The sequence below is a fragment of the Sapajus apella genome, unplaced genomic scaffold (assembly GCF_009761245.1).
Source record: "Sapajus apella isolate SASKATOON/1434 unplaced genomic scaffold, GSC_monkey_1.0 scaffold37, whole genome shotgun sequence".
Lineage (NCBI taxonomy): Eukaryota > Metazoa > Chordata > Mammalia > Primates > Cebidae > Sapajus > Sapajus apella.
This window is the reverse complement of record NW_022436977.1, coordinates 17,063,822-17,080,829: the sequence shown is the minus strand read 5'-3', so window position 1 is coordinate 17,080,829 and position 17,008 is coordinate 17,063,822. Positions and strand designations below refer to the sequence as shown.

The 17,008-nt window shown below is 35.4% G+C and overlaps 1 protein-coding gene and 1 long non-coding RNA gene across 3 annotated transcripts; one reads left to right on the top strand and one right to left on the bottom strand.

The window, feature by feature from the left end:
• Positions 1 to 2,755: 2,755 nt before the first annotated feature.
• On the bottom strand, positions 2,756 to 6,225 carry LOC116564424. Its single transcript, XR_004274885.1, has 3 exons — positions 6,062 to 6,225; positions 5,908 to 5,959; positions 2,756 to 4,171 (listed from the first exon to the last, which is right to left on the bottom strand). It is a non-coding gene; the product is annotated as an uncharacterized LOC116564424 (long non-coding RNA).
• Positions 6,226 to 6,345: 120 nt separating this feature from the next.
• Positions 6,346 to 16,469, top strand: CTXN2 (cortexin 2). 2 transcript variants are annotated; one of them, XM_032297533.1, is made up of 2 exons: positions 6,346 to 6,533; positions 15,849 to 16,469. In XM_032297533.1, exon 2 carries the CDS (start codon positions 15,906 to 15,908, stop codon positions 16,149 to 16,151), a length of 246 nt encoding a protein of 81 aa, XP_032153424.1. In that variant the 5' UTR covers positions 6,346 to 6,533; positions 15,849 to 15,905; the 3' UTR covers positions 16,152 to 16,469. The 2 variants fall into 2 exon arrangements, with proteins under 2 accessions (XP_032153424.1, XP_032153425.1); XM_032297534.1 differs by lacking the exon at positions 6,346 to 6,533 and adding an exon at positions 6,723 to 7,123.
• Positions 16,470 to 17,008: the final 539 nt, after the last annotated feature.

Here is a 17,008-nt window from a genome sequence, read left to right as displayed (position 1 = left end):
TCATGAAGGAATTTTACATGCATGTTGTTAAAGGAAAGAAGCCAGTTTCAAAGGCCAACAGATGGACTCTATAGGTACATTCTGTATGACTCTATGCATACATTCTTGAAAAGAGAAAACTACGGAGACAGTTTTCAGATCAATGGATTCCAGGGGCTTGTCAGGGGAAGAGGAAAAAATAAACAGGGGATATTTAGGGATGTGAAACTATTCTGCATGAAAATATAATGGTGAATATATGACATTATACACCCTTCAAAACTCATAGACCTGACAACAAAATAAATGAACTCTAGTGTAAACTGTGTACTTAATAATAATGTAACAAAATTGTTTTATCAACTGTTAACAAATGTACAACACTTATGTAAGATGTTAATAACAAGTGAAACTGTGGGAAAAGGGATGGGAGATTTGGGAACTTTCTGTACTTTCTGACTTTTCTGTAATCCTGAAACTGCTCTAAAAAAAATTAAGTCTATTTAATAGCAAAAATAACTGGAAAGATTTAGGGAAAAAATTACATTGGAGAAAAAAGTGTAAAACTCACATAACATCACAACCAGAGCACTGCAAAAACATTTACAAAGCTAAGAAAATGCTTACACTGTTACAAATGAAAGTTATGATATATATTTCAATATATTTAGAACTTCTTTGTTAAGAAAGAATGATAGGATAAATATAAGGAAAGGTTGAGTTATGAAAACAAGGACAAATGTACAAAGATCAGGAAGAATTGTGCAACATGGATTTTCAAGACAGAACATGTGGTCAAATTAAGCCAAGAGGAAAAGGAGGAGCCAATGAGTGTTGTATATAGGACTACTTTACTCCACAGCTTACTGCCTTCAGCTGTGTTAGTGGACTTAGACTGCAACTGCCTTTACTTGGTAGTCAAAACATTAATGTATTGGAGAAAATCAGGTATAAAACAACTGATTTCCACATTCCATTGACATTCCTATTTGCCAATTATTTTTTAAAGGAGTCCTATTACAGAAGCATACATTAAGATAGAAAAGAAAACTACTCTTGTTTCTCTGTTTCTTTAGCAGAGCAAAATAACTTAAGCTAACCTCTATATATTATACTGTAGTTACGGCTCACACATTTGTGGAGATTGTGCCCAAGGTACCCTCTCATAGTCATTAAATTCAACAGTAAATATAGTAGAGGGCTTAAAGTACACTTTAAATGAAACAATTGAAGGCATTTGAGCAGTAAAACTAAAACCAACTAAATGAAACTTCATTTAAATAGATCGCTCTGAACTGAAACATTTAGTACATTTTTCTTTGCAGAAAAGTTTACCAGAAAACATAACATCTTATTTTCAGTGGAACTCATCAACCAGACCACCATTAGATCATTAACTACACTAAAGTGTCATCATGTTTCAATTCACTTAGGAGTCCATGTACTTAGATAATTTCTTCACTGTTGACAAAATCCCACACAGTCATTTTCTAATCAAATCTAATTATCCTATTACTATACTCTCTAATCTTATTTCAGCACTTCAGCCTTGGCTTACTTTTGAGATATCAAATGGTAAAAATGACCTAAAGGATGATCTCCAAGGGAAAAAAAATAGAAAACTAATGGGGTGGCTTTAAAAAGTGTAGGAGTTTAAAATATTCAATACTTAGTTGTAAGACAGGGAATTAGATCATGTGCCATTCATTTACAGCAGATTTTTTAGTAGGCTGTTTAGATTACCTTGGGATTATAGAAATGAACTTACAGAGATCCATGAATACCTGGGCTGTGAGCAAAACATCTGTATATATGCTTGTTTAGGAAGAGGGCCTACCTTTCTTAGTGAAATTTCAAAATCATTCTTATTCCTCCCCCCAGAGAAATGATTAAAACTGTGTATGTAGACAAAAAAAGGTATGGGTCAATAAAAATGACACTCAAATACATAGGAATTCATTGTTTGAAAAATTAAGAGCTGCGTTTTGAATATAGCTAGTTACCTAACATCATCTAAAGCCAAAAAAAAAAGCATTGGATCAATCTTAAAAAATAGTTAAACCAAAACTAATCTATAGTTGTCTTTAATACATTTTTTTAAATTTCACATTTGAAAGATATGCTATCCAATGTTTGAATTAATAGCAATATTCAAATCAAAAAGCACAGCTACATTAAAATATTTTAGTTCAGGAATAGCAATCAAATCTCAGCCAAACAAGATGTAGATTTTCCTCAAAAGTTCAAAGTAACATCAGCCTAATAAGTTGAGAGCAAGAAGTCAACTAGAGCAAGGATGACAAGAATTTATGCAAGCTAAATTTTCCGCTGAAAAGAATCCTGAGCTCAATTGTTAGAGGAAATTCTTGTTTTTGGTTTCTTTGTGACAACCTCATTGTAGAATGTGTTCATTAGAGTGGGGCTGTCATGCTTTCTAAATTCCTATAGTTACCATGTCTTCTAACAAGGTGGACAATTAACACTTCCAGTCTCTGAGATAACAGAAAGCCTTAGTCATATAAGGGACACTATTTAGAGTATAAAAAGAGAAACAGGATAACAAAGCGGTCTGAAATTAAGCTGATGTGTAATTATATAAACTGAAAATTTCTTCTGTCATGTTGACATTTTAATATTTCATCATTATAATTTAGATTTGTATCTGCATAGCTAATTAGATGATACATTTTTCTGTATTTTACTATCCTATTAATAAATTTATAAAACAACCATATACACTCACCCAATAGTCAACATATTTTGACCAAAAAGCAGAGAAATTTACTTATTTTTTTATTTACTCCACTTCTGATTTTATGAGGAATTTACATGAGGTCACACATTAAAACAGATAATTAAAAGAAAATAATATATCATTACCTGAGAAACCAAATTGCAGTAGTTTAGAATGAAAAAGAACAGATATAAAAGCCTTAAGATCCTATACAGCTATTCATTTTCAGCTCTTAATTTGACTCTGACATCCCTAGTAACTAAAATAAATGCTAATTTTAATTAATTACATGATTTTCATTGTATATATGAACAAAACACACCACTTTACCTAGGTTGATTTAAGTGAGGAGGATGGGTATGAAAGTTTTAATTCATGAAACTGGTTTTGAAAGAAATGCTTTGAGGGCTATGTCTCTGAAATCTAAACTCCTTAGGCATCTTTATATAAGAAACAGTAACTTACATATTGACCAAGACTTTAATAACAGCCCTGTAGTAGACCTAGAGCAGGTTGTGTGAGCTGGGAGCTGTTTCACATAGAATTACTGTGTATATACTGAGAGCATAATGTCAAAGCATAGTAAAGGCAATTTCTGTTTGGGGAACTTCTAAACAATGCCACCCACATATATACCTTTCTAATAACTTGAATTGCTCTGAAAATAAATCATAGACGCTCCAGAAATACAGATTATCCACGTGTGCTTTAGAAAGGCATTCATATATTTCATGTCTTTCAGCAATTTGTTTGTAAATGTTGGGCAGCAGATATTGGCAAGAATCTGAAATACAAATATTCTGTGTTTTACCTTTTTGCAATTCTTCATCCCTTCTTTGGCAATAGATAACAAAATATGAATAGCATATTAATCTGTGTTTGTATAGAACTTTGTAGAACTTGCCATATTATTTTGCCATGTATCTCCTCAAGGGCAGAGACCAAATCTCATTTATCTTTGTATTTCAGCATCTAGTAAAGAAAGTGGAGCCTAATGGATTTTTAATCCATTATGCTTTCCTGAATAAGCCATTTTGCACACTTTTGAGGGCATTGTTACCTTTCATATAGCTTGAAAAAGGTCAGGGTCATGCACCAACTAATACCAGGGAACCTAATTTATAGTCAAAGCTTTCCTTTGGCATCAATTCAGAAGCATTAATGGGAAACACTAGCAACCTTCAAAATGTAAGCATGTGTGTCAATAACATGACAGATCAACATTCACATAAATGATCTATGAAACAAGAGCCATATTCTACCTTCTAAACTAAATGATAATTAAATCTGTAATATCCAGATTTTAAAAATCAGCTTTGTGGGCATTCAACATGGAGCCATATTTAAAGTTATAAAATAAAAAGTCAAAGTCTCCAACCATGATAATAAATTATTGGAGTGGAGCTCATATATCCACAGCAGAATCATGTAACTTAGTTCTGCTCCCTTGAGCTGGGCCTGCAAAGAGAATGAATGATTGTAATCATAGTATGGAAATACAGAGTCAACTACCAACCAGACAATGTCAAAATCAAAATCAAATGAATCAAATTCATAAAAATTGTTAATACTGTACAGACAAAATGTTTACATGATTAACCTCTGAATTAATTTTGAATAAATTATTTTTGTAACAGTTTGGAAACATACATAGGATAATAGATGGAATAAAATGATCTCCTTTCCCACACTCTATGAGTGACTGCATTGCCAGAATACAATATCTCTAGCATGTTGCCACTTTATTTATTTCTATTTATTTATTTATTCTTGAGACAGTGTCTCGCTCTGTACCCCAAGCTGGAGTGCAGTAGCACAATCAATCACCGCTCACTGCTGTCTCTGCCTTCCGGTTGAAGCGATTATCCTGCCTCAGTCTCCTGAGTAGCTGGGATTACAGGTGCCCGCCACCATGCCCAGCTAATTTTTGTATTTTTAGTAGAGACAAGGTTTCGCCATGTTGGCTGGGCTGGTTTCGAACTCCTGACTTCAGGTGATTCTCTCTCCTCAGCCTCCCAAAGTGCTGGGATTACAGGCATGAGCCACCACTCCCAGCTGCATCTTGCTACTTTAATTGGTCCCAAAACTAGTAATATCTGGCATCACCTAGGAAATTGTCAGAAAAGCACAATCTGAGACCCAAACCCACACCTACTAAATCAGAATCTGCATTTTAGCAAGATCATTGGAGATTCATGTGCATGTTATATTTCAAGAAGCACTGTTCCAGCACAGAGCACTAATAAAGAATATGGCCCTTGGCAAGCTTAAAAAGAGTCAATAAAACCATGGCCATGGAAATGTCCCTAGGAGAAGATACGTCTTTCACTCTTCCATAGGGGGCAGTTAGTGCTCCTACATTTTAGGACATTTTAATAGTTACAAATCAAAAACAACTTTTAAAAAATGTGGTCTTATATGAACTCTCAGTTATACATTGCCCATTTTTTGTAAGACCATTATATTTCCCAAATCAGTAAATCCTCTAAATAATATAATCATAAAGTTTGCCTTCACTTTGTTACTGAACGTAGTTACGCTTATTACCTGTTTTCAACTTATTTTCTTTAGATGATGTCCCAATTCTGTATCTACCTTTCCCCCAACCACTCACAGTCCAGTAGTTATAAGGTGAATAATTAAGGTTGTAGGGAATCTACAAGTACTTGCAACTTGTAGGTTCTGGATATAATAGCAAAACATAAATAGAATTTGGAATCCTATAACTGAGTTTGTTGAAACGACCAGACCCCTAAAATAAGGATAAAGAGCAAGGTTTCTGTTGTTTTGTTTTGCTTTGCTTTGCTTTGCTTTGCTTTGCTTTGCTTTGCTTTGCCTTGCTTTCATGTCGGTTAGGTTTAGAATCTACATATTCAACACTGTTTAGAAAACGTTAACTGGCAGCTATCTAGAGCTTTATCAGAGCGTTTCCTGGCTGCTATTTTGTGGTCTTCTAGCTCGTATTTGGGAGCCAGGTCTCACCACGAACCATTTCAGCACTACGGACAGCGCCTAGGCGCCTTCTCCTGGGAACCGAGGGGGATTCAGTTGTGTTTGGGTGGAAGAGGGAAGGGAAAGAGTAAAGAAAAAAGAGCTCCAAACGACACATTCAGTCTCCAGTTAAACCAATACACCTTTCACTCCTGAATTTTCCTTGCCAGATAAGAAGAAACATGTAAGAATGTAGCGCCTACTGTTCGACTGAAACGGCTGTCACCAAAGCACAGGAAAATGCCCGCGGCACAGCTAGGAATGCAGCTAAGAGAGCAAAACAAGGATTTCAGCAGTGAATTAATTAAACCCCACTGCCTTAGTAAACAAAGATAGTGATGAAATCTAATTGCTAACCTTCAGGATGTGTCATGAGAGAAAAATGAGCGTCTATTTTTTTTTTTCTTCCTCTCTTTCTCTTTCTTTTAGCAGGAATAGACAAAGCCTGTTGCTGCTGGAGCCGATTCCCTTCCCCTCCTCATCTCCCACCTCTTTTCAGCCTCACATACACACACAGACGCTGTCAGGGACACACGCGAGCGCAAATATTTACACACTGCCACACAGAGGAAATCCATGCACGTTTTCCTGCAAACACACGCGCGCGCGCACACGTACTTCGGCGGACGCCCACGTCCTCTGTCTCACCGACAGACACAGACATTTACACTCCTAGGCCAGGAAAGCGCTAGCCGGGGTCCTGTGACTCCACGCAGGTTGCAGAACACGCCTTCTACATTGTTACTGAACCGATCAGCGAACACAGATAAACGTGCCAACACTTAAGTCTACTGGCTGGACTTCATCTCCATGGCAACAAGCATGGAAGGTGAGACATCGCTGCCTGCGAAGTAACTTTCTCCCCCTTCCCTCCGCATTAACTGACAGCGTTCCAAATGCAGGTCCAGATGAGCAGCATGCCCTCATTCTCTTGCATTTCTAAAGCAAAACAGCGAGTGGTGGGGTGGTGGGTGGGGGAGCCAGCAGGTCTGATAAGTTCACGTTCTGAAGGGGAAACAGCAGCCCTAATGCTAGTGCCACTGCTGATGCGGCTGCCAAGGGGGGGAAAGTGTTGTGTACGTGCAGATTGCTGATGCTTCTCCCATAATGTTTTGTAGGAAGTTTCCATGCTTCTTCGGCTTAGTACGTAGAAAGAGACCTGGAGACAAACAACGCAGAATGATGATGATGGTCTAGATTTTTTTAATGAGACATTTGGAGAATTTTCAGACCAGGTTTCCCAGTGCTTTGGAAGGATTAAGTGTCAGAGTCCTTGAGCCATTCAAAGATTCTCTTGAGAGAGAAATTCTCTTAAGGTTGAAATCTGAGGGTTTGGGGATGGATTCTGGCAGATCCTAAGATTTGGGATCTCTGGAAAGCCCTGAAGTTTATGCATTTCACCATGATGAAGACATCTGGGTTTGTAATTTAAGGTTTTCCTTTGATTCCAACACATTTGATTCTTAATGATTAACTACCTCTGTGCAGATGTGGCTTCAATAATGCTTTTTTTCTTTCTTTTACTGGGATATAATAACATTTATATTTTGTGTGGAATGTGTATACGTGTGGAAGGGTTCATTATTTTTTAAGCTGTGTTTTCCTATATGTCTTATTTTATGAAATTATGAATGTCATCATTAGCAGTAGAGATTATTGTATCTAATGGCCAGTACTAAAATACTTTCCACCTAGAATATCATATTCCACTCTAATAGTTACTATTTCAGGCTTACTATTTGGAATACCATTACTAGATACATAAATAAGAGGAAAAACCTGTTGATTAAAATTAAACACAGGGGGTTCTTTCTGTAATGGGTACACATTTTTAACATTGGGTTCTGTAATTGTACATTATTGCATGATGATTAAATGATTTTATCTGAAAGGTGTATTTTTATATCTCTAGTAAGGTTATGTCACAGAAGAAATAAACATCACTAACAATATTCATGAATATGAAAGGCTGCATTTCAGGTATAAAAATACTATGCTTGACTACTTACAAGGGTATGATTTGTAAGTACTGATCACCGGAAGACTTTGTTTTTTACTTACTGGATGCTAACTACAAAGCAACTTCATGAGATTTGGGCTATTTGATATCTACAGGAATACCCTTGGCCCAATCTTATGACTCATCAGTACTTAGAAATCTTAGTGCCTGACAATTGTCATGAAGGAAATGTACTTTCAACCAAGTTACTCATTGCCAAAGTACCTAATCATTTATTCCAGTGAATATGGCTTAAGACAGTATTTTATTATTTGCATCAGTAGCACTAAAAGATACTTAAATATTTTAATCATTCTTCATATTGATCCTGATATTTAAATTGTGCATTGTTGATTTTACCCATTTTTTGTGGTGTAATATACTACAAATAATTTTTACCATTACCCAATTTTACATTCTACTTATTTTTGAAAATTTATTTTTTTTCTTAACTATTTTTATATGGATTTTTTAATTTGTGGTTTTGGAACATCATCTAAATTTTCTCAGATTTCTTTCATTTTCTATTTCCCAGCAAACAGGATATTAAGATGATGCTTCTCCAGGGCTAGGTATTACAGAGTCTGTCGTGAAGAGCTCTTCCAGCAATTAGAAAGAGTGAAAATGCATATTTTATCTATAACTGTTGAGTATTTTGAATACCTTAGTAATTGCGAAGAAATCAGTTTTGTAACTGGAGACTTTTACTTTTAACGATATGTTGTAGTTAACAATATTTTTATATCATACTGTGCTCTATATCAACAGAAAAGCAGAAGACTTGGCACACTTAGCAGTATATTCTCAAAAACTTTAGATTTGGTATTGAAATGAGACAAGTTGTTCATTTCACAGAGCAAGTAAAATGGAAAGTTTCGGCGATCATTTGAAAAATTTAGGCCAGAAATACTGGTATTTCAATTGCTACATATATAGTTTAAATTACCAAAACCATCTATTTGCTGAACATATTGTTGGGCAATTACTTAACTTTTTACTTCTATTTGCTTGTGTAGTCATGGCCTGAAGCAACGGCCAGAGTTTTTAATCAGCCTTTGAATATTACTTCAGTTGCTCTCCTTGACCTGCATTTTGTTTTCATCTTTAGTATAGACTTTTATGGTAAATATAAAAGCCTGTTTTCCCTTTTAATATATTAATAAAACATTTGTTCTTTCTCAACCCATGTTTTGTTAAAAATGGAAATTTTTGCAATTCTTTGAACCCAGGTAAATTTATGTGGTGCTTTCTTTAAAAACTGAATATGCAGTCATGTCTTCATTATAGAAAGTGATTCGTCTTATGATTTAACCTTCTGTACCTTTAATTTTTGACTAAGTAAAACTTATTTTCTGTCAAGTTTATTTACCATCTGACTCTGTTTTCTCATTACCCTCACTCCTAACTCTCATTCAATTTAGTGTCCCTCCTCAACCCTCAACTAAATTTTTATAATGATGAAGTAATTCTGAATGCCAACCATAAGACTCTGTTTTCAGTGCTTAGTTTTCATCACCACTGCAGAATTTGACACTATTTACTAATGCCTCCTTCTAGAAAGCCTGGCCTCCTTTATTGTGGTAAACTTTCTGCTGCAGATTTACTCATGATCCTTCTTATATAACTCCACTAGAAGATTCTCCTTGTAGGAGAGGCATTCCTTGAAGCTCCTTGCTAGGCTTCGTCCATCTTTAATCATTTCTGGTAACAGAAAATAGACTTTAATGGAATTACAATAAAATTGCTCTATGGATCAATCTAGAACAAGCCCATCTGGCTTTCTACAAGATAATACTTCAAATATTTGAATCTACCTATTGTCATCTTTGGTCTTCCCTTTCCTAGGCAAAACTCAACAATTATTTTCTTTAAGGTTTGATCTGCAAATACTTCCATATACTGGGCTCTCTCCATCCTGGATACAGTCTTCTACACAAACATTATTTAACAACAATACCTTAAAATATTCTATCCATCAAAAATTTAATGCTAGACAAAATGATCTAGATTAATGTATTGAAAGCTGTCAATTGAGTGCTTACTATGCATCACACGAGTACCGCAAATTCACCAAGTTCCGAAGTAAACTCATCATTTACTTTCTAATTCTATATTTTGCTCTTATTTTCTTTGTTTTGATCAATAAAAACACTATATTTATACTTGCTCAAACTTAATAGCGAGGAATCGTGTTTGATGCTTCCCTCTCCATGGGCCCACTACTTTCTAAATCCTACCCCTCCTATTTTTCCAAATATCTTTCCAACCTCTACCATCTTGTACACATCTAATCCCTAGTGTAGACCCTCATTGCTTCTCACCTGAACCATTTCTTTCCCATGATGCTTTGTCTTTCAAAATTATGTCTATTTCAGTCTCATCATCAAGCCACTCAGCCTTTAAGCAAATAAATTTCAAACTCAGCCTGGCAGTCAAAATATTCAAACCTACCTTTCCAATGCTTGGTTTCCTATACTCCCTCTAGCCTATACCAAATTGCTCACTGTGCTCTGAATAAATCCAGTACATTTCTGTCTTCATATTTATTGTCATGCTCTTTTCTTCTTTTCAGGTCTGAATTGTTCTGTCTCTCAAGACTCAGTTCAAATACAATCTCTTGCGAAAAAACTTTCCTGATCCCTCAGTGGGTAAAATCTTGATTCCATCTAAACTTGTTTATCCTTTTTGGATCTTCTTTTTTTTCACCAAGATGTTGAAGACAATAATATCAACACAATGTGGGCATTGTGGGAATTAAATAAAATAATGTATGTAAAGCAGTATTTTGATACACAGTAGATTTTAAATACAAGTTTGTTTCCTCCTCTTTTTTATTGCTTTTGTAAAAGCCTGCATTGCTGTTTTTTTCCTTGTGTATACATGGCTCTTCTCTCTTACTAGCTGGAGTCTTTTTGAATAGAGGGGTCCATGTCTACTAGAGCATAGTAGCAACCCTATAAATATTTTTCAATGAAAGTATAGTGAATATATGCAGTCTTACTTTATATGTGGTCTGACTGATGCAATTATAATAATGTTATTACTTTCTATCATTTGCACCCCCATTCAGTTTTAAGACATTTGCTTTTGTAAGCCACGACCTCATGTCTTTGGCTCATACTAACTTGATTAAGGGCAGCTTACAGATTTATTTTACATGAACTGCCAGGTCATTGTCTCCCCTGTTTGGGGTTGGTGCATCTTCTTCCCTCCCACTTAAACGTTGGGCTTTAGAAGTGTTTCTATTAAATTTTATGCCGTAGTTTCAACCCAAAATTCTAGGCATCAGCATTGTTTTGAGCCTTTATTCAATGTGCATCATATTTCAGCCAAGCTTTGTCAAATTTATTAAGCTTCACTTCAATATCTTCAACTTAGTCATTCTTAAAAAACACTGAAAAGTATGTGTAGATAAAGTTAAACCTTTGTAATACCACACTGGAGACCCATCTCCATGATCACAGAACCCAATATTTATTAGGGTATTTCAGAGCTATGAATCTACATAAAAATATTATTATCCAGGCATATCTCATGTCTTCCCCACAAAGATATCATGGGAGGCTGTTAAATGCATTGCCAAAATAACTAAACCTTGTCCATGCTATTTCCCTGATTCACCATATTAGTAGTAAACATTCAAAAAGGAAGTGAATTGGCACTGCCTATTAAACTCATGTTAACTTGTAATGACTTCTGAAATATTGACAAATTACTAGTTAAATAATTAATTATGGGTTTGCAACAAAGATCAATTCCAAGTTACCAATACATAATTTTTACAATTCCCCCTTACTCCTCTTGGAAATTGAGACATTTGTCCATGTCCTTCCCTCTGGCAGCTCTTTCACGGTCTGTAATTTCTCAAACGTCTTGAAAGTACATCTCCAAGTTATAAACTATCTGTTCATGAGAGTGTTAACTCATTTAGTGTGGCTACACATTATTCTACTAAAGTGTTTGTCCCCTTACATCATTTGATTTTTTTTGTCATTTCTAAAGCTCATTCTACATTGGTTAAAAAGACAGAAGTAGATTAAGTAGATGATTTTTTTTTTTTTTTTTTTTTTTTGCTATTTGATAACATTAAACCGTCTTGTACAAATAAAGGGCTTAATCCTATATTGGTCTATCTCTTGATATGAGCATACTGTATATGAAATCCTTCCACCTCAAAGCCTTTGTAAAGGCTGTTTCCACAAAGTTCAAATCTATTCCTCCAAATATTTTCATGGTTCTCTTCTAGACATCATTCAGGGCAAATACTGCCTCCCTAAGGAAGCCTTTGCTGACCTCTTTAACTAAAGGAATGTTGCTTATCCACCATCATTCCCTTTCCTCTTAACTTGCTTTGCTTTCTTTCATGGCCTTTATGACTATGACTATTACTGCCGTAATATATAGATACGGTTATATAGAGACAGATATTTTTAAATAATTGTGTCTGTCTTCACCACTGGGATGTAACCATAAGTTTGGCAGGTGCACATTGTTATCTAGTTCACCACTGTACTCCAGTACCAAAAGCAGTATTGACATCTAAGAGATACTCAATATATATTTGTTTTAATGAATACATGAAAATATTATGTGTTACCTCAAGTTCATCTAGCTCTTTAGATTTCTTAACAGCATTCTGAAAGTTTTGGGTCACTTCTCAGCATTTTCCCTGATTTTACTGCGTTTGCTCCTGTATTTGTACCAATAATAGAGACACAGAGCGCTTATAAATTATGTTTAAAGCCATGAAATAGCCATTTATCTATTCCTCCAACGTAGTATAAAAATGGTGACTTTGTTTATTTATTAACAGTGACTCTGCATATCTACTCATTCTTTATGCCCTTACATGATTCCAAAAGCCTTTGAAGTATCTTACAATACCTTCTTAGTTAAGGGTAACAGCCAAGTAATGTAGAGGGCAGGGACGGAAGAAGAGGGAGTAATTATACCAGAAATCTTAAGCTAACCAATGTCACTATAGTTGAATACAAAATTTAACCCTGTACTTCCCAGCACAAAGTAATGCCAAAATATATGTTGGCTATATATCTTTCCTTAGAAAACAAAAGGAAACTCCCAAGGTTGTTAGGAAACATCTATTTTCTCTACCTTTGAATACTAAAAATGATGTGAGTCTGAGAATGCTAAGTAAATTTGATAGAAAAGAACAAAAACACTGAACTCTGAGCTACTGAGTTTTTATACTTATTTTCAAAGCCAGTTTTTGAAATCAAAGTTTTCTTTTTCATTTTAACTAAATGTATTTTCATGCTTTCTGGACATTTAAAACCTAGAGTCTTGTACAAAACTTTATTTGAAGGACTTCATTCCTCAAAAAGTATATTCTACAATATATTTAGTTTAATTCAATTAAAGTATTTATTGAATACCTATAGTGTGCTGGGAACTGTGATCATTATGTGAGAAGTAATTATTTTCCATTTAAAATGATAAATACTCTTTTATTTACATATCATCTAAGGCTCTAAGAACAAAGTATTATTTGGTGTATGATGGACATATATTCTAAAGTACAAAGGATTTTGTATGTCTTAAGTAGGAAGATGCCTTGTTTTAAATTGATTGTTACAAATGAGAAGAATGTTTTATTGCTGCCTCTAAAAATTGCCTCTTTTCGTTGGTTCGTTTGGTTGGTTAGTAGGTTTTAAGAAAAATAAGAATGTAGTAAATGAATCACTGGGTAAGCATCAACAGACTTAACTACTCCAATGACTAGCTATGATACTGTGTCTGGGTCTACATTATGCATTTTCAAAACACCTGAATACATTTAACTAACATCATAACTTTAGTCAGTTTAGGCTACCGCTAGATGATAAAAAAAGGAACTAGTTGAAAAATAAACAGATCATTAAAACTGCCCAAGTGCTTTAACTTTTGTGATGTCAATTGTTAAAAGTTAGACTCTCTAGAACCAGACTCTGAGACAGAGGTTAGTTTGCTGAATTTGTATTGAGGATTGTCCTTGGGCTCAACACCCATGGAAGAGTGGGAAATTAAACAGGAATGGGCAGAAGTTGAGGTGTGCTATGGACCCAGTGACAGGCTCTACTGAGCCCATATAGAACTCTGAAGCTAAAATAGGTTTTCAGAGCTGCCCTCCTTTGAGTCAAGATGGCCATGGCTTTATCCTATTATATAATCAATCATTGAGTATAGTCTTCCTTGGGAAGTGCCATGACTTTGGATGAAGGAGCTCTCTGCAACCGAAGCAATCAGTGAAAGAGGCTGAAGCTGAAGACTGCTGGTAACATTCTTTGCTGCTGGGCAACAAGTCCCTCGTTGAAGAAAATCTGTTGGGAAACCACAGTGTCCATCAATAAACCCATGTTTATTGCCTCCTCTTACCCACATATCCCCTAAAATATCCACATGCTGCAGCCCAGCAAGGTTGTGCTCTAGTAAAAAATAAATGAACAAGTGAGTTAGCTGAATCATCTCCTTGGTCCAACATCTCCATACAGAAACATCCTGCTGTTCAATTTCTCCATCCATTAAACAAATGAACCAGCAAGTGTATGGATCTTAACAAATGACTTTTAATTGACAAAAGCAAGAAAATTAGACATTTAGACAGCAAAAAAAGTTCCAGTTAAGTCTCAGAGTCATTAAAGATTCAATCCAGTCTTCTATGCTTTTTACAGGACAAATAGTACAACAAGAGCTCAACCTTCAGGAAGATCATTCTCAGCCAATAAATGTCCCTATATTTAAAAAAATAAAGTCGTTTCACTATACTATATTGATTAGGACAAAAAATGATTTAGCGGAAAGAAACTCAACAGGGGTTTGAACAATAGTTTTTCCCTTTACTGAACAAAAAAAAATCAAACAATGAACGTGAGTCATAATTATTGAATATTTCTGCCACTTAAGGTTTGAAGACAGAGCTTTTTTGTAATCCAAATCATTATAAAACAAAATATTGATTGATATTAATTGGTGTGTTACTTGCAGAATAATTTTGAAAGCTACAAGGCCTATTTTATTACTCTCTTTCTCCATTCCTTACCTCCATCCTTTATACTGTCTTGTTGTTTTCTGAAAATTAGGTCCAAAAATTATCAGAAAAAGCAACAATAAAAAAGAAAATACCAACTGTCTATCATTCACAGTTATTAGATGAAAAGCTATTTGGTGACAGTCCTCTCTAAAGGGTGACTGTACATCAGTAATTTATTTGATTAATTAATTTTTATCTTTATTTGTAATTCATTTAACTAACTTAAGACATCAAATGGGGGGAAAAAAGCCTATTGTGTTTCAGTTCAACATATACTTTCTGACACTGTAGTGCTAGTTTTAGAATCTCAGCACAGTAGGGACTTTGGAGAGGAAATCTTGTTGGGAGGGGGACTGGGGAGCTTGTCTTGAAGTTGAATTTGCAGAGAAAGCATGTTGTTCAACTTGGATTTTATGTCTACTTAGGGTGTTCTGAAAACTAATGGAGATGGTGGGGAGGTGGCTAATGGCCATAGCCACTGCTGCTTATTACTTGCAAGCTGCTCTGTTGGGCACTGCCTGCATTAATGTAATTTTTAAAACATAATTCCTGTCTTTAAGAAATTGACACTTAGTATATCCAGTGTTAGTGAAGAAAAAAAAATGTAAGTACACACACATAAAACCTAAGGGGGTAAAAAATAGAGAAGTCATTATGTCTGTTTAAAAGGATAAGAATCTATATCAGTCAAAATGGCACTGGAAATAGACCTTGAAGTTTGGACTTTAAACAGCTTGAGCAGCTTACATGCTATGATTATTTATATTACCTACACGTGCAAATATGAGGTGAAAATTAGATGACAATCTAGATCAGAGAAGCAGATATCTAACTGTCTAGCAATGAATCAAAATATTTTAGGGCTGATAATTTCAATATCCACACTCGCACTTGATTTATTTAGAGTATATAGGGACAGTCTTAGGGTCCACAAAGGTAATTCTCCAATGACAACATTTAAAAGTAGCATCTCCAGTGCTAATTTGATTCTGATCAATGTTTTCAAACATTCAGTGAGTTCAGTCAAGAAGGTTTGCAAAATGTCCGATTTTATTAAGCAACAACCTACCCAATACCATACAAGGATAAAACTAAACTGAGTCCAATTTTGTACCTAGGCCAAGAGTTGATTCCAGATGGAATTGTGAAGAGCCACAACCATGTGCCAGTGAATAATGAGTAGTACCTACTGTGGCAACTCTTCAGCTAAGATGAGTGTCAACGAAGTATCAGCTTTCTCATTGACTCTGGAGCAAAAAACTGGCTTTGCTTTTGTTGGGATTTTGTGTATCTTCTTGGGACTTCTTATTATCAGATGCTTCAAAATCCTGCTAGACCCATATAGCAGCATGCCTTCCTCTACATGGGAAGATGAAGTTGAAGAGTTTGATAAAGGGACATTTGAATATGCACTCGCGTGAGAGTTCCAGCTATACGGTTTTTATGGTTGCACCATTGGGACACATTCTGGATACATTTGCAATTACCTTGCGTGTGTCTGAGAGAGGCTCATTTTGTTTGGTGAATTCAATAAACATCTGCGACTGATTTCTTCACCATGCTGAGCAAATGATAAACTATTGTTGGGATTCCTCACTTTCCTCTGTCTCTACTTGGAGGTTTCCAGTGAATAGAGCATAAGGATGGCTGCAGCTATGTTTACCACCTTTATTCTTGTTTTGCACAACTGCCTTGAATTTCTGCTTCCTTTCTTGTGCTAATAAACTGTGCAAAAGGCATCTTGCTCTCTCCCCTCTGCAAAGACCAGACACCCTCTCCACATTCCAGACTCAGGCCCCTTTAGCTTTAGTGAGTCAGGTTTTAAACATAAGAAAATTTAGTCTGAAGAATAATCAGAGTATTATTTTTCTAATAATAGCCATAGGTCAAAAAGGTCCACAGATAAAAACAAAAAAGAATAACTCACAAACTAATATCCAAAGCCTACAAGTAGTCACAGGCCCTAAAGGTCCCCAAATTTCACAAAGCCCTGACCCTCCTATCTCTTCTCTTTATTGAATTTCTTGAAGTAAAGTCCCATAGCTTGGAATCCAAACCAGACCTGCCTAATACTGATGCTCCCTCTGCTTCCCCTTGCATAAACAGAATTTAAAAGGGAGTTTCCAGCATGACCTAGTAGAAGGAGTACTCTAAGCAGAAACAAACACAGTCTCAGCTGTGCCACCATTAGAGCTATGCTCTGATGGGTAAGTCATCTAGTCTCTGTGGGCTTCAGAGAAGAGGATTGTTAACATCCTGTCCAATTCTAGAGCCCTAT